Source organism: Lagopus muta, chromosome 12 (assembly GCF_023343835.1).
Source record: "Lagopus muta isolate bLagMut1 chromosome 12, bLagMut1 primary, whole genome shotgun sequence".
Classification (NCBI taxonomy): domain Eukaryota; kingdom Metazoa; phylum Chordata; class Aves; order Galliformes; family Phasianidae; genus Lagopus; species Lagopus muta.
In genome coordinates, this window is record NC_064444.1 from 12149760 (window position 1) to 12175746 (window position 25987).

At 36.6% G+C, this 25987-nt stretch overlaps 1 protein-coding gene across 2 annotated transcripts in view; it reads right to left on the bottom strand.

Moving 5' to 3' along the window:
- Window positions 1-11122: 11122 nt before the first annotated feature.
- NETO2 (neuropilin and tolloid like 2) overlaps window positions 11123-25987 on the bottom strand; it is a 32370-nt gene continuing 17505 nt past the window's right edge. For both annotated transcript variants that reach the window (XM_048958760.1, XM_048958759.1), the window contains 3 exons: window positions 24144-24372; window positions 20652-20765; window positions 11123-18030 (listed from right to left, as the gene is read on the bottom strand). In XM_048958760.1, the coding sequence (XP_048814717.1) occupies window positions 17450-18030; window positions 20652-20765; window positions 24144-24372 (924 nt within the window). In that variant the 3' untranslated portion in view covers window positions 11123-17449. The remainder of the gene's footprint in view (window positions 18031-20651; window positions 20766-24143; window positions 24373-25987) is intronic.

Sequence of the window (25987 nt, forward strand, 5' to 3'; positions counted from 1 at the left end):
TTAGACTTTCAGGTCAGGAATAAAATAGATCATTCAAATCAGAGCTGTATGATTGGAATTATAGGAGAAACACGTATAGCACCCATCAGCAGTTTGCCTGCTATGGCAGTGTTACTGCATTCATTATGTTGCTAAACACACCTTGCTGATCTGACCGCTGAAACAGCAAAGTAAAAAATTCTGAGAAAGGAGAACACGTCTTCTCTATGATTTTTGATAGCAATATAAATACACAAGCTGCATTAGTCATTTGCATCTGTGTCATTTTAGGGCTGTATGACAGCACAGGACAAGAGTTAGTTTCCTAAGAAAACTAAGAGGTGAATATAGGAATATTTTCCTGCTATAAATAAAACATATTCATGCCTTATAAACCTCTGCTGTACTAATAGATTTCTCTATGTTCTAAAGATAATCCTTATTTGTGTAAATATTAGTGATGCTTTGAGTTCAACCTTGAAGTGATGGCTCCATGGCAATAGCAAAATCTGATTGTGTAGCAATCTTTTCATTTTAGTAGAGATTAAACAACAACAAATGATTTAAACTGAAATCTACTTGGAGGGTTGTGTCATCCAACCCGAGATATTGGGAGATAAACATTGCATATACCTTCTAATACCTTTTCCTGTCTGTTTCAAATCTGAATATGCATCCTGGAGAAGGAGAGCAGGTTGACCCAAAATCTGTGAAGCATTATTTTCTGTAGTTCCCTCAATTGCTGTGCTGGACTGCTAGGTCAGCTGGGAAGGATGAGCGGGCCAGCCTGAGAGCTCATTGTCTGCTGTGAGCCAGCCCTGGATTTTCACTGCATACTTTTGAATTGGTTTTTTCCATCTTTGCTGCAGATAATGACTGTTCCTAACTTTCTGCCCTTACCTGAACCTTAATAGCTGACACATTCTCCCTGAGTCTGTCTGCTTTAGATCTTCAAAGCATGTTTGTCCAGCTTCCTATAAATCCTTGAACCTCTTTAACTTGAATGAGGCAGGTAGGGAAGGGGTATTAGTATTTCTGATAAACTGCTTACTGTCATGTGCTTTGTCAGTTCAGTTTCCTTTTTCTCATCTCAGTATTGTTTGTAGCTTATCTATAAACAGTGCTAAAGCTATAAAAAAAAAAAAAAAAAAGAAAACAAAGGAAAAAGTGAAGAAAACAAGCCCTATTTCTATATGAGAGAATATATATAAGTAGGTTGCTTTGAAAGTAATGCCTCCTATTTATTTCTGTAGAAACTACAACAGATACAAAGAGGCCTAGAAGGCTATTTAATGGAGCAAATTCTCAGCTACAAAACATAGCTATTCAGCATTGCCACTACCATCAGTAAGCATCTTCACCAGTGATGAACAAGAGCAGGTAGGCACTTAGCAATTTGCACCACAGAGGTGACAAACTCTTACCACTGCTGAAACACTAGCCACCACCTGATTGTGCTCACATCCACTGTTTGGTCTCCATAAACAAACTGCAAGTCTCAACGAATGTCAGTGGGTGCAATTTTTTCTGCATGGAGGAATTCAGCCACACCCTTCTGTCTTCATATGTGCTTCCATGTCAGACATCACTCCGTCAGACTGCCCCTCTGCTGCCATCTGTCACTCAGCAACAATGTCATGTAATATTAGTGGGAAGGTTCAGCTACTGCCACAGCACCACCATCCACCTCTGATATTGTGGGCCAGCATAATAAAATAAAATAGGAGGCATTACTTGCTGAGCAGCCCTGGGATTTTAGTGTTGGAGTTTATGATGCATTTTTTTTTCCCCCCCACAGTGAATAGTCTGGATAGATACATTATACATTGTGAAAACAGAAGGCAACATTCTCATCTCTAAAGTTAATATTTGAAGGGAGAATAAAGGAGCATGAGACAGCTTTGATTGATCTGAGTTATACAGAAGAATTTTCAAACTAATAAGATTGGGGAATTTTATAGTCTTATCAATAATATTGGTAAGATTTGGGAATTACCAGTAAAGTTTGCTCACAATATCACAACATCTCATAGTTGTCCATAGCTTGTGAGCTAATCCAGTATTATTTAGAGGATAGTTTAGTTTACTTTAGTTACTTACAGAAAACACTAAATCATATCTAATATAAAAAAAGTGCAGGGGGTTGAAGGGGAGGCAGATTGTGTCTAACTTCCATTTCTCTGAGCTATTTATGTAGTTTCTACAGAGAGATAATCTATAGAGTTTAGAATTTCCACTGTAGTCCACCTCCTCCATGAAAGGAAAATGAATGCACTGGCTTTTGAGCTTTCCCTCCTGTTGGGGTTCTGGATAAGCAACAACAAAACATGGAGCCTTTCATCTTCTTTTTTTGTTAAATCTGCTTTCGTAGCCAGAGGTATAAATGAAATCTTTGTTTCCATTTTCTCCAATTTTCTGCTTAGTTTCCATCAAAGCATTCTTGGAGGCTTTAAATAATCCATTACTGTGATGCTTTTTTTCTTGAAAAGTTGTGGGTTTTGTTTCATCAGGGAATAGACCTGTTTTGTTCAATACCGTAACCTAAAAATCACCACCTTGCTGGAGCTATTACCTTCTACCTAAACAGTGACTGCTCACTCTGTGTGCTGTCAGTCCTTTCCTGCCTCATCATGGAGCAGCTCCCAGACAGTGCTGTACTCAAACAGCCTTGTATTCTGGGCTAGTTCTTGTTAGACTGCCTGCACCAAGCACACAGCTGGGAACAGAGTGAACAGTCCTGTGCTGAGTGCTGTTGTACAGGGGCACCTATAGGGAGGCAATTACACCTGGCCATCCAGTGAAAGCTTTTAGAATGTTGTTTTATAGCAAGATATTTCACTTTGAAGTTAATGGTAGTATAGATAATTTGTCTGCACCTATAGTCAGTGGGAGATATGGAGGAGAGAAGAGAGAAGGAAAGCTAGAATGGCAAAGATACCACTTGAAGTTCTGTAATTAGTTTCACAGTAGTAATTGTTAGGTACACTTAGTGGCCATCTAAATTTCCCCAGTGCTCACATACTACTTATTCTAACCTGAAAAAAGCTAAACATAAGCTGGAAAAAACAAGCAGAATTCATTAAGGCCAGCTAAGTGAGGTACCTCCATTTAATAGCAAGGTAGTAATTAACTGCTCTCATTCTCTCTGACCATTCCAATGATTATAGAGTTGTGTGGATTTAAATTAAGCTCACAGTTTTTACAAAGCTTTCTTTTTTCTTTTAATAATACTAAAGAAAAAATATAACTGAGTTCATTGTTCTTTCTCCAGTCTTTTTCCTCCCCTTTTTTGCTCCTTTTAAAAACAGAGGAAAGGAAACTCACCTAGTTTTATTAGCCTTATATTGAGGAAGTTTTTCTCATTAACATCATCCCCCTTTGTATTAAAAGTCTCATTTATCTTGTAACTGCTTCTTTGTTTGTTTTATTGTTAAAACTGGGAGGAACTACATCCCAAACCAGACTACATGACCATACTCTCAGCTAGGAAACATTAGTATCAAGAGTAATTTGTTTATAAGTGTTAACTCCAGAAAAACACAACCTGAATAATGAAAACCACGTGTTATAATGCAATGGAAAGCACAGCAATAATGACAGGGTAGCAAAGTCCTAGGCTACAGCAAGTAAGGATACACCCAAACACAGCAGCCATAAACATACAAAAAAACCCAAAACAAAACAACAGGGAACAACAGGGAACAACAGGGAACAACAGGGAACAACAGGGAACAACAGGGAACAACAGGGAACAACAGGGAACAACAGGGAACAACAGGGAACAACAGGGAACAACAGGGAACAACAGGGAACAACAGGGAACAACAGGGAACAACAGGGAACAACAGGGAACAACAGGGAACAACAGGGAACAACAGGGAACAACAGGGAACAACAGGGAACAACAGGGAACAACAGGGAACAACAGGGAACAACAGGGAACAACAGGGAACAACAGGGAACAACAGGGAACAACAGGGAACAACAACCCTGCTTACCCGTAGGAGGAGCTCACATACACAGGGATCTCCAGAGGGATCCCCTTGCTTCCACTGCCAACCCTTAAACAGATTTGGGAAGTGGGTGGATCCTTGCAGCAATTGTGGTCACGCAGTTACGTTGCATGCACCTGAGCTCCTTTGGCAGTTGGCCCTGCCTTCCCACCAGGTGCTCCAGTGCTGCTTCCAGCTGTGACTTAGCATTTCTGCTACACCTGTTAATCTGCTGCCAAGAAGTCACCAACAACATTATTCCTATAGCACAAATAATTCTGGTGACAATGGTAGTAGACAACTTGAGAATGGCTTTTTCTAATGCACTGTTTGTGTTTTCAACTGTTGGCAGGATTTTTTTTTTTCCTTTCATACTGTATTTATGAAATGCACTCAATTTCTTATATATCAGGAACTGGGTAGGAGAGAGTAGAGAAAGCATAAAAATGTAATGTCTATGTAGTCAGGATCCTGACTAAAGATCTGCCTTAACGTTGCTGAAAAATAAATAAATAAATAAAACTTACTATTTAGCTTCTTGCCATTTCAGTTGTTGACTATATGCAGTGTTTAATATTGTTTTAAAGGGATTTTTTTTTTCTGATGTGTGGTTGTTTTTTTTTTTTCTTTTCTTTAAATTGTGAATTTTACTGTTGTTAGAGACTTGCTATGAACATCATGCCTTGTATCGCTAGAGAGATTTTTCTTTTTTCTTATGCCATACAACAGTTCCGCACCATTACAACATGACAGAGTAGTGGTTATGGTTTTCCCAGAGACTGCAGTAAACAGTCATATAGATCAACTGGAAAATATGTTTTTAGTAACTAGATAGTTTTCATGCTGTGAATTTTGTCTTTCCTTCCCTGTAGTCTAGGTAAAGCAGTTATTCATATATGGGATATGTTTTTTCAAACACTCTTTTGTTGTTTTCCTTTTCTGTGCTGAAACAGAAGATTTGGCAAATCACCACAATCCTGCTTAAGAGGAAAATACAAAGAAGAAAAATGCAGTTTCTTTTCAACTTTATACGTGCTATCTTATTTCTGGAGTGCAGTACAGCCAAGCTGAACAGAATAAGGAGAACCAGTTCTGTATTTGTAGTAACACTCTGAAGTGGCATGGAATTTTATAGGAGACAGGTATTGCCCACGCCATTGATAAAGTTCAGGGCAGACTGTCAACATTTTAATACCCTATCCATAACAATATATTTTTCTTCTCCTTATGGTATGAATCCTTTAACAGTTGGCCAGTGTAGCACTTGATGCTTGGCTTTAAGTAAATAGTTGTCTAAAACGTCAGTTGGAATCAGCAAGTTTTTTCCTAGTTTTAGTACTTGTGTAGTAGTATATTTCTCACAGATGAAGACTGCCAATTTTAAAAAACAATTGATCACTTGATCTCTTGTGTTGAAGCCAAGAAATAGTGAGGAACTGCAGATTTGGAAAGTCCATGAACCCTAAGATAAAAGCTTGACTTGTTAGTGTTCCTTTCCAATCAGTATTATTTTGTGATTTAACTGGAGTACTGTTTGTATGCTTAAAACTACACTCCAAAATTGCAGACAGATCATTTTGAAAATGTTGAAATAGTTGAATTTGAAAGGCTCAAATATAAGTGCACCCGTATTTATGACTTTTACTGATTAATTTGAGTCCACTGATGCAATGAGTGCTTGAATTAAATACGAGGCTAGTGAGACTCTTCAGTGTTGATGCTATGTTATAGCACTAGTAATTACTGGAACATCACATCTCTGCAAATATTTTTTTCAAGTCTATTATTTTCATATTTATTTGGACCTTGATGTGCTTTAGCTGGCATTATTGGAGTAACATAAGCCTTTCATTTGTGTGCTTATTAGGATGTAAAATAGAAGGTTCAGGTCTGAAGGCTATAACCAGTCTAATGAAATAAGTGATCTATAAGACTTATACAGAAGTGAAGTAAGCAGTTTTTTCCTTGTCTCTCCTCCTACTCAGTCTTCTTAGTAGAATGAGAAGTTCAGATGCAGTAAATAATGTAACTGTAAAGTGGGTGTTGCATGTCCTTTTTCTTGATTCATTCCTGCTTTGCCCCCTGAGTTAAAAGCTTGAAATGTACGTTGATGTAGAAAATTCATGAGCTACTGACTTGTGAACGAATTTTAGAAATGCATCTGTTCTGGGAAGGATGTGATTGAGACATCAGTCTTTCTTCCTGAGTAAAACAGAACTTGAAGGAATGTTTTTATGTTCTTGTCCCTCTGAGCTGTGTAGGCAGTCTAAGAGTATTAGAAACAAACTACAGAAAGCCACAAACGAGTGAAATGCCTTGTCAATGAATTTTTGGATAAGGTAATGTATGTAGTATTTCCAGGTCTTTCACATAACTCGTTTAATCACTGAAACCATATTAAAGCAAAAGCTGTGACAGTAATGCCCCTTTATTTATTTGTCTGAAGTTCAGTATGATGGTTTATTCAAGCTAACATCTCTGTTCACTTGTTTGAACATCTTTAATTCAATCCATACATTACTAGTAGTAAATGCTGACAGTAAGCTGCTAGTAAAATGGGAAATACTTACCTCCTGTTTGATTTTTTAGGTTGTTTGAAAAATAAATTCCTGTATCTTACAGTGTATGTGTAGATTCTTAAAAGGCTGTTTGATAACTGTGAAGCAGATTTGCTAGACACATTTGTAGGTTATTCATGGGATTTGAATAATTGCTACAGGAAATGATCATTCTTTCTGATGTTTGTTTGAGGATAAACGTGTTTTGGCTTTTTTTTTCCTACATGAAGATACAAGAGAGCAGTAGTATCTGAGATTTCATGAGATGGAGTAAAGGACAAGGATAGAGAGTGGTTTCATGGTCAACAATTCTAATGACTGTCAGTACTGCAGGGAAAGAGCAGAGCTGCCTGGCATTGGCATTGTGTTCAGTCTGAGGTTGGTTTGTTTTATTGAGTTGGCACTGACATGAAGCTCTAATGAGCATGTAACAATTGTGTGCTACATGTAGATGTCACTGGACACAGGGCCCAATTTGACAGGGAAACGCTCCTAGCTATTTTTTAAATGTTTTCTGTTATAGCAGGCTAAAGAATGCAGTATTTTGGAAGAATCATGTACGTCTATGCTTGTGTGGAGTTTTAGCACTTAAAACAAAGGAGTTGGTGTTTCATGTATTTTACACATCATCCGAATCACGAGCGATGTGAATATCTCTGCAGTCTGCCATTACAGACAGAAACTTTCAGTGGCGTCAGTTCAGGAAAATTAGATCATTAAATGGGAGATAATGTTTGCCAGTAATAAATGTAACAAATGTTGCTGTGGAAGACTGCAGCATTTCAGTAATGGCACAATTTTTTTAACTCTAGAAAAGTAAACATGCTCTCATTCCTCAGCCTCCTAATGATGTTAGATGTCTGAGTGTAATGCTGTGGGTAATGTATATGCAATTGGAATTTGTGATTGTCCTTGCATAGTATCTGTTCAGATACTTCTGCAACCTAACCTTTGTTATTTCTACTTTCCTACTTAGATTTTTTCCTTTCTGAAAGGGTTCATGACAGACTTTCTTTCACAATCCTATAAAGGACAGTAAGAATTAGACTAGATCAGATGTGGCATTATGCTTATTTAACTTAGCTGCTGGGGACAGAGAACCTGCTTTGATTTAATTTGTGAAATGGACTTACGAATCTACAATTCCAGTCATTAGCCATTAGCATTCATACTAAGTCTTCCTTTAAAAAAAAATAAAAAAAATCAATAAGCACATCTGACCTTAATGTTAAGGTCTTGCTCTTAATCAATAGAATCACTACCATAATGTATTGAACTCCAAAAAAGCATTCTGGATATCTGGAGATCTCTGGCAATCTTTAACTTGAGTGCAAATTAGCATTGGAAATTATTTCAGTATGTTCAGTAAAGTTGCTGTTTAGCTATTGTTTGTGGAGGATCCAAATCCAGTTCCTTAGGAGATTGTGGGTATTTTTGATTGCCCAAATGTTACATGGTACCCAAATGTTACTGCCACAGCGTAATACATCTACTGCCATAATTAATTTTCAGATATAAATGACAGCCAAAGCTAGCAGGAAAGAGGGATTGATTCATCCTAATAATTAAGAAAATGTCCAATCTTTCTTTAATGTACTTTGTTGTATGTTCCTACCTAGCTAGGATAGTGAACATTTTTGGAAGTACTTGTATTTTGCAGTGAAAGGGTTTTGTGGAGAAGATAGCATTCCTTAAATCCTCAGAAGCAGTTGGTTTTGCTTTCTGTGATGAGATTCAATTATAATCATTATTTCAATATATGGGACAGCCTATGGCATCCCTGGAGTTTAAGAAGCATTTCTGATGTTAGAGAAGCTGTCTTTGATAATCTGTCTTCGTAGCCTTCTGGTTAGCACAACCTTAAGGAATTACAAATAGGAGCAAATACAATTTAAGTCCTGGATTTACTGTGTGCAAAAAAAGTTGTTAGATAGCTTTATTTCAAGTTGTCTTCAGACAGAAATCCAAAGGTCCATTTTAAACAGTTTCTTTTCCATAGCAGCTTGCTTCAAGTGGAGAAAATGTGGAGGATATTCCTATCTATATCATAGATGTTTCTGTCTTTACTGTGCCTGTGTCTTGTGCCACACTGCAGAGCACTGTGGCTTATGTGGCTGGCCTAGTTTACTTGTATAAAGGTTAAAAGAAAGAAAATGAAATCCTGCCTTCACACACTCCTCGCATTCTACTTGGGAAGCTGTTGATTTGAAGAAGCATCTCAGGAACAATCTCATAACGATTCTGAGCTGAATTCCTTCTGTTTACTACATAACAGAAGAGTGGTTTCTTTATTCATACCTCTGGCAGCATTTGTCTCTCTATTCTAGTTAGCTTCTGACCTGAGACTGAACTTAAAGTTCACAGGTGAAGACAAAAGGAATTTCTGTTTTCAGCTGTGCTAATATGGATTCTAAGGAGTTCCATTTATGTTAGCACTTCTAAAAAAGAAGTTAACTCAATTTCAGAAACTCTTCTTTAATAAAATTTCATTAAAACTAAAGGTGCATTTTGTCACAAAGATGCCCCTGCAGGCCTATTCACTGCTTTTTGCATCCCTTCAACACATCTCATGCAAAATATGGTAATATTTTCTGAAGAACTCTCATGCTTCTAAAAAGCTCTTAATGCTTTAGCAACTGCAGTCAGTTATCAGCAGCTACTCAGTGTTAAAGTCACAAGGGAGTGCAAATATTTGTACTTCAGTAGTAATGATAATTGATTAGAAATTTACCTGAAAAAAAAAAAAAAACCAACAAAAAAGCCACTTTGTTTCTACACTCCATGGCTGTGGGTGCTTGTCACTTCACCTACCACAAACACGTAAGGTGTTTGTAGTGAATTCCTCCAGTGAAACAGAAATGAAAAAAATCCAGTTTAAAAATCAGACCTCAGAAGGGTGAGGGAAAAGTGGAAGAGGGAATGGAAGAAAAATAACTATAAAAACAGCTACTTGAGCAGTTTGATTTATTTCTCCTTCTTGAAAAGTTTGGATAACTGACAAGCAAGACATATAGAGGATTGACTTCAAACAGTGGGAACCATGAAAGAGACAGAATCCTGCTTCCAAAGCCATGGATCTTGGTGTAGCTTTTGGTAAGGCCTTTGGTGCCTTATCTGATACTGTAGGTGTCAGGGTAGGTCCTTGATTTCTGTTTCCTTATCTACTAAATCTTGTGGGTGTTACAACAGGCTCAAAAACTTCAGCTCCTGTCAGAGGGAATCAAAGCCATGTATTTTCATTTTCCCTTGGAGATACGATGTTAGACATTTCTTTAAGCCTGGCCCAGGGTCCCCAGGCAACATTGCCACTTGTTTAAGACATTCTCCTGTTGTTACCTGCAGTGCTTCCATTATTAAAGAAGGCAGCCTCACAACGGAGCAACCAGAAGACTAGTTTTTGTATTTCAAATATAAGGCAGCTTGTTTCCCCTGCTTTAGGACTTTCTGCCAGTTCCTGCAAACATTCTGAACTGCAATTTGTAACTCAACTCAGCAGACACCTAAATCTGCATTTGCTTGCAAATTCATACAAATATTTTTTCTTTGTACAGTAGATGTCAAGTGACTCTTCTGTGTTTTTCTTTTTTTGGCAACTGTAGTTTCTCTCTAGAACTACTGTGAAGATGAGCCACAACCCCCAGTTTTGAATTCAGTTACATATTTTTTTTCCCCCTGGGTTTTTGATTTGTTATTAAATGACACAAAAACTTTAGAAGTACCTGTTTGGTAGTGTTGCCGTAGAGCAGTTTGTAGCAGTTATTTGTGTTCCTGGGTGGGAGGAGAGAGTACTGAAAAAGAAGTGGTTTTGTGCTTTTTCTCTGTCTTATTGAACATTAGTAGTTGCCACCTGCAGTAAAAGAATATTATAGGTCTCTATATGTTTTCATTAAATCCTGATGTTATGCTTCTGACAACTTGTAGCAATATAAGTTCTCCCATGAACGTACTTGAAGTGGCTATTGATTACTTTATAAATTGACATTAAAACAGGTATTTCGTAAATTTAAACACACTTCTATGATATTTAAATCACCTGCTTGTTATTGCTCTGTGAACAAGAAAATGCACACGCTAGCCTTGGAAACCATGTGATTTTTTGATGCTAACTGAAGTTGAAACTAAAGTGCGTGTAAGAAATAGTAAAAATACTTCCATTCCAATAATCATTAAGCAATCTCATGCTAGGATTCTGCTAGCTCAAGTAAAGATGTGCTTCCCCATGCCAATGTCTGTCCTTACTCCTACACAGATGTGGAAACTGCAGAGCAGTAAGGCTTTCCACGTTCACAGCTTTAATTATTCATTCTGGTTTTAAAGGCAAATAACTTAGTTTTGTACTTTCCTTGCAAGGATTTAATGCTTGAGTGCATGTATTTATATTTGTCAAAGCAGATGTAAATGCAGAAATGCCTGTGAGAAAATGATAACCTTAGGAGTCACAGACCTCTAAAAACTACTCAATATATGAGTTTAAGTATATATTGCTTTTTTTTATTAGTTTACTTTACACTCACATTTCATAGTGATATCTTTTGCTCACTTATATATTCCAGAATAAGAATGAAACTTAACAAGCACAGAAAATGAAATGGCTTGATAGTTACGCTCCTGGTAAGTGCAAAGCAAATATCTTCATTCTGCTACTTTGTTTTTCTTTACTACAGAAAAAAATTTAAATGATTTGGCTTCACCTCAGACTTTCAATTGCTTTGTTGGGTTATTAAAGGTACAGTGGGAGAGCCAGTAATGAGTAGTACTGCTTATGTACATTGGCTGTTTGTTCTTTACAAATAGAAGATTAATTACAATGTTTAAGAGACTTGTGATTTATTGACTTGTCTAAGAATCTCTTATTCTCATAATTGCTTTAAAGAGTGTTTGCCTACCTTTTACATCCCCATTAATCACAAAGTAGTCCTTTTATGTAGTATTCATATAGTAATTGAGAATGCTATCCAGTAAATTCTTGGTACTAGCATCCGGTATAGTCCAAATTATTAGGAGTATTGAGGGTGTTCATTGAAGTGAGGGCAGCTAACATATTGCTGAAGTAGGATTGTATGCTTTATTACCTGGAAAGTAATTTGAGTGCATTGGAAGGTGAGTTAAACATTCCTCAGAAGTTTTCAGTGGTATTTTGTCTCTCATTTTGGATTTAAAACAAAGAATTCAGGTGAATGTAATTGTTATTAAAGTGTTACAAGGAAAATAAGCATGATAACCAGGGCAAACAAACATTTTCTCATTTTAGAAAAACAAAACATAAGCCTTCTTGATTCTGGTATTTTGCCTTGAAGTATTGCACTGTGTGTACTAGAAAACGTATTTACTTCATTCCAGTTCCACTGTGTTCATTTGATGTTACAGAAATAATTGTGCAAACCTCAACTTTCCCTTATAGTCTCTTACTCTTCAGTGAAAAGTAAGCTCTGCTTTAAAGCCAGAAATTAGCATGATGCTTAGGCTTTGCAGTGCTGTGGCTTAAAGATAAACCTAAAGTATAATTCTTACTTCATAAATATATCTGGAAGGAAAAAAGGGAGAAGCAATTTTTATGTAGATGATAATGAAGTTGTGAGATGTAAGTAATAATATCTATACATCAATTAATAAAATAATGAAATAAGATTTAAAACTTTAACTACCTCTTGAAAACCTGTTTGAGGGGAGAGGATATAGCTGCTCAGAGAGAACCGTGATGTGTTTATCCTTTAAATATATTTGTAGCATTGAGAGGTCATACACTGAGAAAATATTAGGATTATAAAAGAGCAAATAGTTTTGGATTTTGAGGTCATAGCAATTGGAGAGATCAATACAATAGGAAAGGCATTACAACAGAGATGTGATAGCAGCAGGACCAGCATAACAGGAAGGTGCTATGAAGGAAAAGAACAAGATTGCTCACCTGTAGCAGAAGACTGCAGGTTTGCAGGGGAAAACTCCACTAGGAAGAGATCTCTAGAGAGAAATCCTTCCCCAGTGGCAGTCAGCCCTTAAATGAGGTCTAAGAGAGGTGCAGCCAGGCTCCACTCCCTCCAGTCACACAGCTGAACTGCCTTCACCTGTGCTGCCAGGGCTGATCAGGTCCTTTCCCCAGGTGCTCAGTCAGGGGTTCATGCTGTGACTCAACCGTTCCCATATAGAGGTGTATAGTTCTTAAGTACTTTTTGGTTGACTATAACATTATATTTTTTTCTTGAGTAGAACTTGACACATATATTTTATGGTTTTCTCCTATGAAAGATGCTACCTTGAATTACCTTGATGGTAATGGAAAGACGTGCCAAGACATTAAGCTCTTGCTTTCTTTCTCTCTGGGCCTGGCTCTATAAGAAGACACTTATGGAAACTAAGCTGTTTTATCTGATATATGGTGGATTATCTTTCGTAGCTAGATAAGCAGGAATAAGTTGAGAAGGAATAAATGACTGTTGCTGTTGATGTATGAAACAGATGGAAAACAGATTTTTGTTAAGCTGATTCTGTAAAATGGAGCGTAGCAAAGGAATTTGAATGTGGAAGTATGTTTGCTGTTTCACTGTGACACAGAAGCACATATTAGAGCACACTGACATGTGATTTATTTGTGTATTCATAGGAGAGATTTATCCTGTATGGAGATAGTTATTGGAAACCCCAGGAACAGAAATCTTAAACATACTATTTTCTGTATTGCTGGATTGGGATAGATACTATACATTCTTGTTTTCAAAACATGGAATCAGCCAAAGATTTTCAATTAGGATCAGGGAAAGGACTTTAAAATTAACATTGAGGTGCAACAGAGATGTCATATAATGCAATTTTTGTCTGACATAGATTAAGAATTGTGTTTTGACAAGCATTCTATAAAAATGAGAATATCTATGAGAAATATTAAGGCTCATAGCAGAACTTTGAAAGAAGAACATGTAACAGTATACTGATTTGATTTAATTTTACTGTGAATAGATATGCAGAAACTTGGTCATATAGGGATGTTAATCAGTAAACAACTTTCAGTATATCCATATGAATAAAGTAGTTCAATTTCAGGTTGTAATTTTCTCTTGGTTTCTCAAAATAGGTGCTGAAGACTAGTATGGAAATTCAAATTTTATTGTTATTTTTGATACTAAAGACGTCTATTTAAATACAAAATTGATTTGAAAATAAGGAAATCCTTTTTTCCTCAAGTCACAGCGATTTGCTGCTGATACAGAAAATTCTTTGTGCCATGTAAAAACCAAAACAAAATGTATCTTAATGTCTTAAATTCTGTTAAGTGTTTACGTGACAAGGAATTCTGTAAGTAAGTCAATGACAGCTCTTTTCATGAGTTCTTTATACTAGTTCAGTAAGAATAGACAGTAATCATCATCATGTACCACTATGATTTATGTGTACTACGAGGGTCATCATACCTATACAAGATGATTTCATGCATTTTAAGGACAAATTAATACTTCTTGGTGAAGCACTTCAGTCTTTAACAGTGTTAAGTTTGAGTTTCCTGTACCACTGTTGTCATATCTATAAGGGTAGGCATCTCCTTAAAAAGCTTCCTAGGATCATGGTTCTCCATCACTTATTTTCAAGTCACCCATAGATTTACTTTTACACCTTTTATAAAAATAAATGCTTCACGCTGGATAGTTTGATGTCTGTGTCATTACCATAAAAAGTACAAATGAATTACAAATACCAGAACACACCTGGTGCTGTTGACTGTTTCTTGGTCAGTCTCTATAGCCAGGGCATGCATCTTTCTTTATGTGCAATCCGTGCAATAGGGGATGTGGATACAAATGAGTGCCAAATCAGAATGCTCCTAGAAATGTATGGATTTGATGTGGAGACAGTGGAAATGCTCTCACAGTGCTCAGATACTGTAAGCACGTGGAAGGGTGGTGTTTCTCACCAACACCAAAAAAGGAATTTAAAAGAACACTTCAACTCCAACTGGATTGAGTCTTCAAAACCACTATGGGATTCTTTTGCTGAAAGTAGCAGCTTTCTGTACTGAGTAATACCAAGCAGTTCATTTACTCATTTATTTTCTCTGTAGTAAAAGGAGTTCGATTCTACTGGAAATGAAATTTTGACTCTAGTGGTCACCACTCATTTCTTAAAGCAGAGCAAGTAGCTTAATCTAACATTAGATGAAATATATGGATGTGTGACTGTTTTGATGTAGTAACCACGTGAGGTTTTCCTTTCAGGTTTTTGGGTTTCAGTGTTTATTTCCCCCTTACCTCAAATAAAACAAGCAGCAATAGATATTTGTTTTCCCTGTCCTTTTTATTTGTAAAAGTCTATAGAAGACATCATTCCTTTTGGTTTCCCTCTCAGATCTATTCAAATGTACACCTGTTGCCACAGTACGGGTTTGGTCTGTTATTACTGAAATACTGCAAATCTCCCTCCAGGAGAGTTCTCACTCTACTGGGAATCAGGAGCAGATGTTAACTAAACAGCAGGACCTCAGCTTTATGCTATAAGCTACACACACACAGACAATAACTTAGAAAGTGAGGAAGAGGAGAGAGTGAAGCTGGGAGAGCTGAGCCTGAGGTTAGCAGAAAACCTTACTCACAAGATGTAACTGGTCATGGGAGTTTGCCTAGTTTGACCGTGCCACCAGAAAGTTGCTATGGAGTCTGCAACATTATTCAGGTGATTTGAAAATTCTTCAGTAGTGCTTTTCCTATGTTCTTCCACAGATTTTCAATTTGCAGGGCTGCTGGATTTTTAAAATTATTTATTTAAATTTTATTTTACTATTACAAGTGAACTATTCAAAGATAATGTAACTTAGGAAAGAATATGGACCACAATATTTTATCACATGGACAAATATGCCTTAAAAAGGAAACTTTATCATGCAAACCTAGCACTACTAGAGTAATATGGACATAAATACTAGTTTTACATGGGTCATTTCTTGTTTTAAGAACGTGGAATGAAGTCTGTTGCAAATAACATTCTGTACCACGTAGGTAATAATGACATATTTATTACTGAAAGTAATTAGAAGTAAATTAAATTTGTCAATAAATGTTTTAATTAAATATTTTTTAAAAAGTTGAGTCAAAATTAACTAGATTTTATTATTATTATTCTTTTCTAAACATTTGTCTTCTGACACGAAATGCATCTAGAAATAACGCCCTCTGTGGTTGTTTCAAGGAAGCACAACGGCTGAGACCAGGATGTAGTCACAGGGGTCTGATGGATGAGCTTCTGATTATGTACTTTCTAGATATATGACAGGCTTAATTTTGAAGTTGGGAAGTATTGAGGATAATCAGCTCACCCACCTCCAATCAATTTCTTACATTTATGAGATTTTGCATTTTCTTTTAAACATTTGTAAGTTTTTTTGTTTGTTTGTTTTGTGGTTTTTTTGGCCATTAGTCGTTATAACTGTTCAGCTCTTAAAGAAAAGAGGTTTCAGTTGCTGGAGTAATATATTACTTTTTGGAGTGTAGTAAATACAACAAACATATCACTGTAAATGTGGTTTTACATACACAGATAAAGGACATACCTAGTGCAAGCTGCTAGGCCACATTTAGTAAAAGGTTTATTGTGAACAAAATAGCAGAATGAACCCAAACAAATCAGGGAATAAACTATAAGCTAATGCAGAAGTCACACTGCGTGTGCTTGGCAAACTGCAAGGTACACAGCAGCCACTGCATGTTATTCAGAGCTGCTAAAATGGACGGTGAAACAAGCCTGTTGTACAGGTGCTAGATTTTGATTTAATAAATAGTCTGTACAGTATCAAACTATATAAAAGTCTAAAAAACACAATGAGAACTACAATATTTGCAAATCTATTCTATATTGTAAAAATGTTAAAATTAGGTCCAAACCACCATTAAAAAATGTGAAATATGCAAGTTTTCAAGTGGCAACAAGGGGCACGGGAAGGGAGCCATAAAGGTTAATAAGAGTTGCTTTGCTTTCTCCTTGTTTCCACTATCTTCGTATACCTTGTGATCACACAGATCTCAGCAATTCTTTTCAGTGAGGCAGGAGATGAGCTAAAGTATCATCAGCGATTTCAGCAGGGAAGATTGGCTGCATAAGGACTGAAAGGCTATTTTAAAAGAGAAATGTACAGTAAGGTCTGTTCATGTAAACACTTGGAAAACACAGGAACAAAATTATTTTTTAACCACAGAGCTGTGAAATCGGTGGAGTCACGTGGATCTATAATAAATGGCAGAATCTTTTAAAATGCTAAGTCTTCTTGAAAGACTGCATTTAGAATAACGTGAGTACTTATTTGTGTTTAATGGCAAGCTGCAAAGATCATATTCCCAAATTAATATAGCTCAATATCTTTTAAAGAGGCAGTAATCCTTTACGTCTATTTCTCACAAAGCATAGAGTGAGGAACTGATAATTAAAGGCAATATAAAATGGTAGGCAAGATGAAACAGATGGCTGTAACGTAATTCTTGAGTCTTAACTGGCACTTAACTCTCTTTCAGTTTGACAAATACAATCAGACACCTATGTTGACATACATATGGTATGCTTAACTACTTTTATTTATGTAACTGAGGTATTAAAATTGCCTTGAAAAGCGGACATCTAAAGAAGAGAAAATGATATGAAGAGGAGAATAGTAGTCACTGTTTTTGCTGATCTATATGATAGTGGCTGTTCTTCCTCCAATATTCTTAACTTCAAATTTCCATGCAAAAACTGTCTTTTGCTTTGCTGAATGGGTAGCTTGGAAAAGTGAGAGGAAGTCCACTGTTTTTCAGCAAGAGTGAGTTATGAAGACTTTTTTTTTTAATGAAGTATAATAGGCTAAAAGTGTGTGCATCTCACACGCTGCATATCATACACTTTTAATATATACACTGTCCTTATACACAAGCATCCTTTATGTACACCAATACCACCTTCACTAGGAAATTAAAAGTCGATAGATAATGAACCTTGTGCTGTATCTTCTCTTCCTCTAACATAGATTTCACATGGAATCTCCTCCATCACTCTGTCTTCTATGACTTGCTCAGGGCAGTCATGTGCTTGTTTGAAAGTGTAACTACTTTTTTTGAATGTGCTATTGAATGTTTTCATTGGCTGAGGTTGTGCAAAATCATTGCGGAAGGGAAGTTCCATGGAGCTGAGGTTTGTCCTGCTTTGTTTTATATTGGAGGCCTGAGAGCCACAGTGATGGTCATGAATGCATCTGGAAGCTGTTGAAGAGCGTCTCATTTTCTGATAGTTTTCAAGTTCTTCTGATAAATCTGCCAAATCTGCAGAAATTTCTTTGTCCCTCAGTGAAAACAGTTCATAATGTGGAGGATCAAATACTTCCTGGAAGCCAGTTTTATTGAAAGCAGTCTTGCAAGCCATAACCTTTTTGCGAGGTTGCTTTACTTGCACTAGAATTGAAATGATAAGAAGAACTAAAACAATCCCTGATGTTATGCCAATGATTGTTCCGTGTGTTCTGGTGATTTGTTCAAACAATCCAGATTTTTTTTTTTCTGCAAAGAAAAAGTAGGGATTATGAGAAGGCTTTCAATATTTTTCACATTTTGGATTGTATGTTAGAAATAAGCAACTGAGATCACCAAGTAAGTGCTGTTCTATTAATGAAATGACTTCATGGTACCAGTGACTAGACTGTATGTCAATAGGATTTGTTCTATTGACAAGTCTAATTGTCCACCTTCATTAGTGACTGCCATATCGTAATTTGGTGGCAGGTGTAACTGTGGCAAGTGCAGAGTTAGTCATCTGGGACTATACTGATCAATTAACATTCCAAAATCTACAATTTGAACAGCTACAGATGCTTCTCCTATCAAAGTATGCTTGTGCTGGTAATGTTCCCACTGATGCCAGTGGAAGAAAACTTGGATTTAAATGCATCTGTTTGTTCTTTAAAATTGAATACTACTGCAGTGACAATGTAAGGCTGTTTGTTTTCACATCTTTTGGAAATTTAGTGTCTGTCCTTTGCACAAAGCCTGCTAGAAAGACTGCGATGCAGGGAACTTCAGCAGAGGTATATTCCAGTTTAACTGTTCACTGATCGTCTGCTGGGGGTAAAACTGGGAGAAAGGGGCAAAAAACCCAACCAGATCATGTGGCATTTTTGGGTAGTACTTCATATGAAAACACACAAGATGGCAGCATCAGAACAAAATGGTTTTCCATATATAGAATTCTTATTTTAAGATTAAGATTTTCCAGATGGATCTCTGTTCTGTAGAGTACTACTTTCAGAAGAACAAAAGAATTCTACACCAATAGAATCCGCTACATTCACTAGCAGAGGGAGAAAAAAAAAAAAAAAAAAAAAAAAAAAGCATTTAAGACTATGTAGAAGAAAACGTTTCCTAGTTATTATATATGTTCCATTATTGGGCTTCTGGCATCTGGGTATGTCTGTTAGGCACCTAAGTACTGCACGCACTGCACAAGAAGTGTTACATACCCTCAGTGTAGACTAAAACCACCCATATACTACATGGGGTCCCGAGGAATTGGCTTGAAAGCAATACTTGAAATACTGTTACACTTCACAGCTTAGGCCGTTTACTCTTAGTTACATTTATGCCTTTAATGGAAAGGAGGAGATCTCCCTTTGTTCCGCTGAGTTTCAATCTTGTCAGCATACTTTTGTGGGAGACAGGAATTTCAGTGCTATGCTAATTTTCTCATGCATCTGGGTTTCTTAATTCTTGGATATTTTTTAATCATAAAGGTCTTAATCAAAAGTGATGTCTTCCCCAGCTGCTTCAAAGAAATTGTCCATGACTTATGGTTTTAGTTTTTTAAATCTTTATGCCCCACTGGGCTGCAGGCATAAGGTAGGTCACAACATGCTCAGATGTAGGTGCTCATGGACACGGACTAAATGAGAACTCTAGGTGCCTGAGGGAACGGGGAACAATTGAGAAGCTTTCTGTTTAAAGATAGAAAATGTTCATTTGGTTGCATCAATCTCCTCAATTCTACCTTAGCTGGCAAGATGGATCCAGCTGTCAGCTGTCTTGTGATTATATGCTCTGCAACTTTTAAAGCAGAAATTAAATTGTATCTGACGTAAAACATGGTAAGTTATTCTGCACCAGTTGCAGCATGTACAAATACTGGGAAAGGCACTTCCTTCACTGATGGTACAGTTCTTATGCGTTATATTTTTTAAATACTACAGAATAATAATGAAATGTGGATTCTAGGTGAAGTTCTAGAAGAGTTTTTGCAGAGATGGGAAACATCTACAAGTTGCACGTGATAGAGAACATAGAATATCATGAAAGCTAAAGATTATTTAGAGGAAACTTATTTTCCAATTGAAAACTTAAGAGTAATGGATCATGTTTGTTAGCTGTATCCTTACATAATATGTAATACTTTCATTTTGTAACACACCTTGCATTACAGCATATTAAACCACTGTGTATTCTTTATATTGTTTACTTGAAACTATTTCTAGATTTTCCTTACAAAAAGCTTTGACCATTTGTACAAATGAGAAGAAATTTTCTTTGAAATTGAGTACACATCTTAATCTTTCAGGATTTTTTTTTCCAGACCCTTTAATTTGTCAGAGAACAAACTTGTTTGTTTTGCTTCTTAGGAGAAAATTTTTAATTTACTTTAAACTGCTTCTGTTCCAACTCTGAAAAATTAACTTATATATATATATAATTTTATCTTTGAAGACCGCTGTGTCTACTTCAGTCTTGAAAAAGACTTTGTGCATGAAGCTTTGTCTGTCTTTTTTCCAGTTGTATCTTGTTATTTTTTTTCTTTTTTGGTGATAAAAAATTCAACCTGTCCCTTCAGTCCTTGCTTCATTTAAGTTTTTAGGAACGGATAGGATGCAACTTGGTAAATGCTGAATTCTACTGACTATTAAGCTGGCACCCTTTTAAAATGAAGAGTATGTGCTGAAGAAGAGATTTGATTATAAAGTAGTCAATCTTCAATATGCTTACATGCCTCCTGAGTTTAAGTAAAAATTTGCAACAGCTTCCTGAGATTAGGAGAATTGCTGTCTTCAGCCTATTTCCAGGACAATAATTTCATGGCTTTCCTGAAAGGCTAACTGACCAGTGTGGATCATTAAGGCTGTACTTTGCACTCTATTTACCTCTGCAGTGATTTTCATCCCAGGGGTATGCACAGTTTTGAATGCCATTGCAGACTAAAGAATTATTGATGCACATGTTGCTATGGCAGAAGTAAGTGTTGCCTGAGCAGGGAGCTGCAGAAGAGAAGAGGAAGAAAATGTTAGGGATTTTCAGTAACTCAGAAATTGCAAGAAAGAAAAAAAACCAACAAGAACACAAAAAAACTAGTAAATTGCTGTAATTTTTAATTAACGCATATTCTTTTTAAAATTTCAAACAAAATCAGTTCTAATGCACATTATTAATTACCAGATGATTTACTCTTTTGTTTGTTTTGTTGCTTTGTGATGCATTACTGATGCTACAAACAAGTAGTTCTTCTGAGTTCTTCTGAGTTCTGCTCAGAAGGCAAGGCAGAAAGAAAAGTCACCTGACACAGATAATGGTAGAAGGATTTAATACTTGTCTTTAAAGGCTTAATGCTTAAATCACATGCTCATCATCAATTATATTTATTCAGTCTGCTGTGCATCTGCTACGTAGATGGTATAGCTGGTTGTGAAGCAGCTCCTGAACATCTGCATTTTAGAGTCTATTAATATCTTAAGACAAATCAGATTTCAGCTTGCGGTGGCCTGTTTCAGAAACTGCAAGAGATTTCAGAAACTGGGGGCATCTAAGTCACTTCTGCTTGTGAATCGAAGCTCTTAGATCCTCCTATTAGAGCTAATGCAGGGATTAAGTGAATGAAGTTCATTTTTAATCTGTTTACATATGGTTAGAAATTTGAAGAAATAATTTAACTAAAAAGTTCCTCTAAAGATTCTGTCTATTCATGTGCATTATACGTAAGTTCTTGACATCAGACAGCTTCTTAAGAAAAAAGGCTGTTTTCAGGATGGTGTGCAATGTAACTGAGGAGGTCTCTGTGACTTCAGGACACAAGAAATTTGTTTTTCCTTTTTCTGTCTCTGTAATGTGATATTTTTATTATAGAAGTGCCTCTTTTTATGGAAATCAATACATAGCAGCATAGATGTTGTGACAGACATTATTCTACAGCTTGGTTTCATAGGGAGAATTTATTTTTGAGCAGTCTTAATTTTCTAAAACTTAAAGCAAAACCCAAAGGATGCAACAGGGCAGGATGCAACATGACAAGTCCTGTGCACAGCATGTTTCTCACTTATTCTGCCTCTTAGACTTCAGACTCTCATTGACAAAAATAGGATTTATGCCTAAAGAAGAGAAGAAAATTCAAATTGGCATTCCCTAACCCTATTAGTCATGTCTTCCCGTTCTGCTGCTGCTTCTCTACTCACCAGCACATTCTCTATTTTACATTCCTGTGCAGTTTCCTGAACAATTTTTGGGTGATGGTTTTTGTTCGTGGGCCCATAAAAACAGAATAAATGAACTTCATTTTCCATTGTTTGTTATTTAGAGAGTACAAAGTCTGCCTACCAGTTACAGTGATTGATTGGTTGCAGTCCAGGACTTCAAGGACATAGCTGGACTCTTATCTCAACAGCTGCCTCAGACTTATGAAGAATTCAGTGTTTATATACAGAATTGTTCATGTACTGAATCAAGCCAGAAATGAGACACATTGATCTTTTTGGTAGCTGAACTGCAAGGAGCACTAAATATTTGCTAGGTGACTGTCTTGCATAATTAGTTCATTTATGCAAATCTTTTCAGAAATATTGATTGTTTTCATGGTTGGCTTCTTATAATTACAAATCATTAGTAAGGTATAAGAAATAAATAGCTTAGAGATCTGAAAAGAAGACAAGCTGAAAGTCACCGTTTTCAGTTAGAAAACTTGCTTATCAATATACTATTTAAAACTACAGGAGAAACTTAGTTTTCAGACATGTACTTTTGGATTACTCTATCCAAAAAAGACAGTATCTGTAATTAGAAGATAAATAAAAATAACAGTGTAGCACTGCAGACTCTGGTCTGGCAATGACTTCTGAATTGCTTTGAAATTGTCACTAAGGAATGTTACCCACCCTTAGAAGTAGGCACTGTTTCAGCCTCTTGCACTTGACTTCTCCCCTGCCCCTAGTATCTATAATATAAGTGGAAAATTTTCCCTGCCAAAGTTCATAGCTTTTTTGAGATTGAAAGCTGCAATAACCTGCACTATCAGTAATATTATGTTACTAACCATTGTGAAATAAAAACTACTGGAAAAGCTGTTATAAATTTGATAAGCTGTGCTTAAATCTTCACTGTAAGTAAAGTTGATTAAATGCCCACTGCAGGTTAAGCAATAGAGTAGTTTCTGAAACATGCAATTGCTTCTTACTATCTTGTATACAACATTAAGCAATAAAGCATTTATCTTAAATTACTCTTACTTTTCAAAGACTGTTGCAGAGAAAGCAACTTCCATCCTGTGTCAACATATCCTGTGTGATGGAGCTGAACATAAAATCTGTTACCTGTAACTTGAATTATTTTTCCAAGATGGTGATCTTAGTATCCCTTGGTATCCCTTTCAAGACTGTTACTTGTGTCCAAAGAAGTTACTTCTTTGACAGTAAACCTGTACACCTGTACTGGAAGTTGAAAACTTTCAGCAGAAAGCACAGCTTTACCTCCTGATGTGGCAGATAAGTTTTATTCAGTTCTTCCCATAGATCTCAGATCTATAGTTCCAAACATAGTTACTTCTGTGCTGAAGATGCCACGCCAGGTTTCAGGTTCTGCAGTGTGGACCATGTAGTGCCTTCTAAATATGTGAGGCAACAAAGTTCAGTTAAGTTCAGAGAGCTTTCTCCACTTGGAAGATCTCACAAACAGCATGCTTTTAGGAAGCATCTTAGGCATTGTTCTCATTGTCTCTAATGCAGGTTATGGAATACAAATAGAAACTGAGAAAAGCATTTGCAGCTCTGCTTTTAATATAGGCTTCTTGATGAATTAAACTGCTTTATCTGTGGTTGTGCCATAACTGGGCTTAGCGGGGGAAGCACACATGGGACTGTTTTAGAGTCATGTGCAGTGGAGAAAGGAGGCAACAATTTAGGTGCAGTAGGAGTGGATCTGTGGTTGAAGCTGTGGGTAGGAAAATGATCCAGACTCTGGATGGACTCTGCATGGTCACAAGCATTCTCTTGTCCTTTGAACATCCAGTGTGGGCTTGAGAAGAGCCTGTCCTGGTGTCTGGCAGGGAAGCAGAAGTTGGGTGCTTCAGTCCCACTGTTGTCTTTTAAGTAAATCTGTGCATGTCTGTAGTACTCAGTAAGAATGACCTACACTAAGGCTGCATTAGTACTGAATTCAAATGAAAAATAATACTTTTAAGAAAGAAGGAAAGTCATTTTTCAGGAACTATGGTGCAACTGCAATAAAGCAAGTATTTAACTTAACTACTCCTACCCAAAGGAAACACTGTTTTTGAGTGTATGCTCCTATTGCACAAGGTATAGTTATAGCTTTTCCTGTAATTCTTGAGGCAACCCAATACCGGGAGAATGAACTCGTTGAAATCTACTTACGATCCACAAATGAAGTGAAGAGCATTCTGAATCTGCTTAGTCTGCTGCCTTCGTCTGCCCACATTCGCACCACACCAGTTCCGGTCTGCAGCATGACATCGTTTGCTACAGTGCTGCAAAACTTTGCCTTCAGGTTTTCAATAGAACTGCTTCCATCATATACAGCAACAAAGTTTCTTTTGCATTCATTGGAATGCTCCATTTGATAGTCCAGAAATCGTAAATAGATCTGTTAGAAAAAAGAAATGAGAAAGAAATTTTAGGAAATCTTGAATAAGATATTTTAAGCTGCTTAGACCTTTGTTAAGCCTGCAGTCAGTTACTCTAAAGCAGATGCAAAAAACGCACAAGTGTCCTGAAGAATGTTAGTGGTATTTTGACTGCCCTCTTGCCTTTTTAATTCGTAAAAATAACACTAAAATATAAGGGAAGGAATCTAGTCAGAAAAGCTCTGAAGCAAAATAAATTAATCACAGTTTGTTGCTTTAGAATGGTGGAAGCTAATTACTAATCCATAGCAATGTTACGGAAGACATAAGCCATGAAGACGTGAGTAATTTGAATAAAAATGGAAGTGGGAGAAAAGCAAACTGGATGCCTAGGACAAATTTATAAAACGAAGCCAATGATAACTCGTGCAGAAATAGAAATTTAACACAAGTAAAGGCAACATATGTGGTAGATCATATACAGTGGGGAAATTAGAAGACCAAGAGAATAGTTGGAGAGTAAACAAGTAATTTATCTCGCTGGGAAACTTGGGAAAGACTGTAATTTGGTTACAAGTGCATAGAAAGATCACTGGGGTTTTTAATCCCTTGTTATGTCAGTCTTGGGACTTCCAAAATTCTAGTGTAAGTTGAGGAGATATGTAGTCACTTCTAAATTAAGACCTTATTTAAACTTTAGAATTCTCAAGCTATCCATTATTTTGCCAGAGAAGAAATCTACACATATGGGGGCTTGGGTCTGCTACACTGTGGGAGAGGGGGTCGTAATCCATCAGGTGCTCACTGTACTCTTCAGATAAGCTTGTCTTTGACTGCCTGCATGTACAATTGCCTCTCTGGCTGCTGCTGTGAATGTTAAAGGCATTTTTCACAGCACAGTTCTTCATGCATATGCCTAATGACAAGAATCTCAACTCCTGTTCAATTTTTGAAGGAGACTGTGGATGAATACCATGCATGACTGCTATACTACCAGTCTTTCTGTCCTTCTGCCATATCTTACTCTTCTCTAGAGTAGAAGCCTTTTAAATCTGGATTTTAAAGAATTCACTGAAACAAAAGCACTACTTTTGTGTGGGGAAAAAACATGCCCTCCCAACACCTCACAGAATTTATTCAAAAGCTAGTAAAAGAGCACGTAAGAGATTGATTACACTTGTACACTCTGACTCTTCCTTTCTTTCTGGTTTCTGCCAAACTCTTGCCAACACTTTCATTCTGTGAAAAGGTGCAGCCTGTGTCACAGTATCTCATAAACATGGGTGTGAGCTGCAGGTGCTCATATTTTCACTTAATGATTGGCTTTGCGTACTGCAAAATTACAATGGAAACTAAAAATAAATTAGAACTTTTTCAGTAGAGCTATTCTGCATATGAAAACAAAGGAGTAATTCTACTGAAAAGACTCAGCTCTGCAAAAGCTCCTTCCAGTTTGTGTGCCAGGCAAGCAAATATAAAACACCTTTGCTCATAGATTATTTTGATTATTCTAGTAATTTTCTGAATATGGAGTGATTTATTCAATTTATAATATGCAGATTTTAAAAATCCTTTTATCACTCAGTTGTCAGTTTTAAAAATTTGTTTTTTATTACAAAATCAAACTGAGGAAAT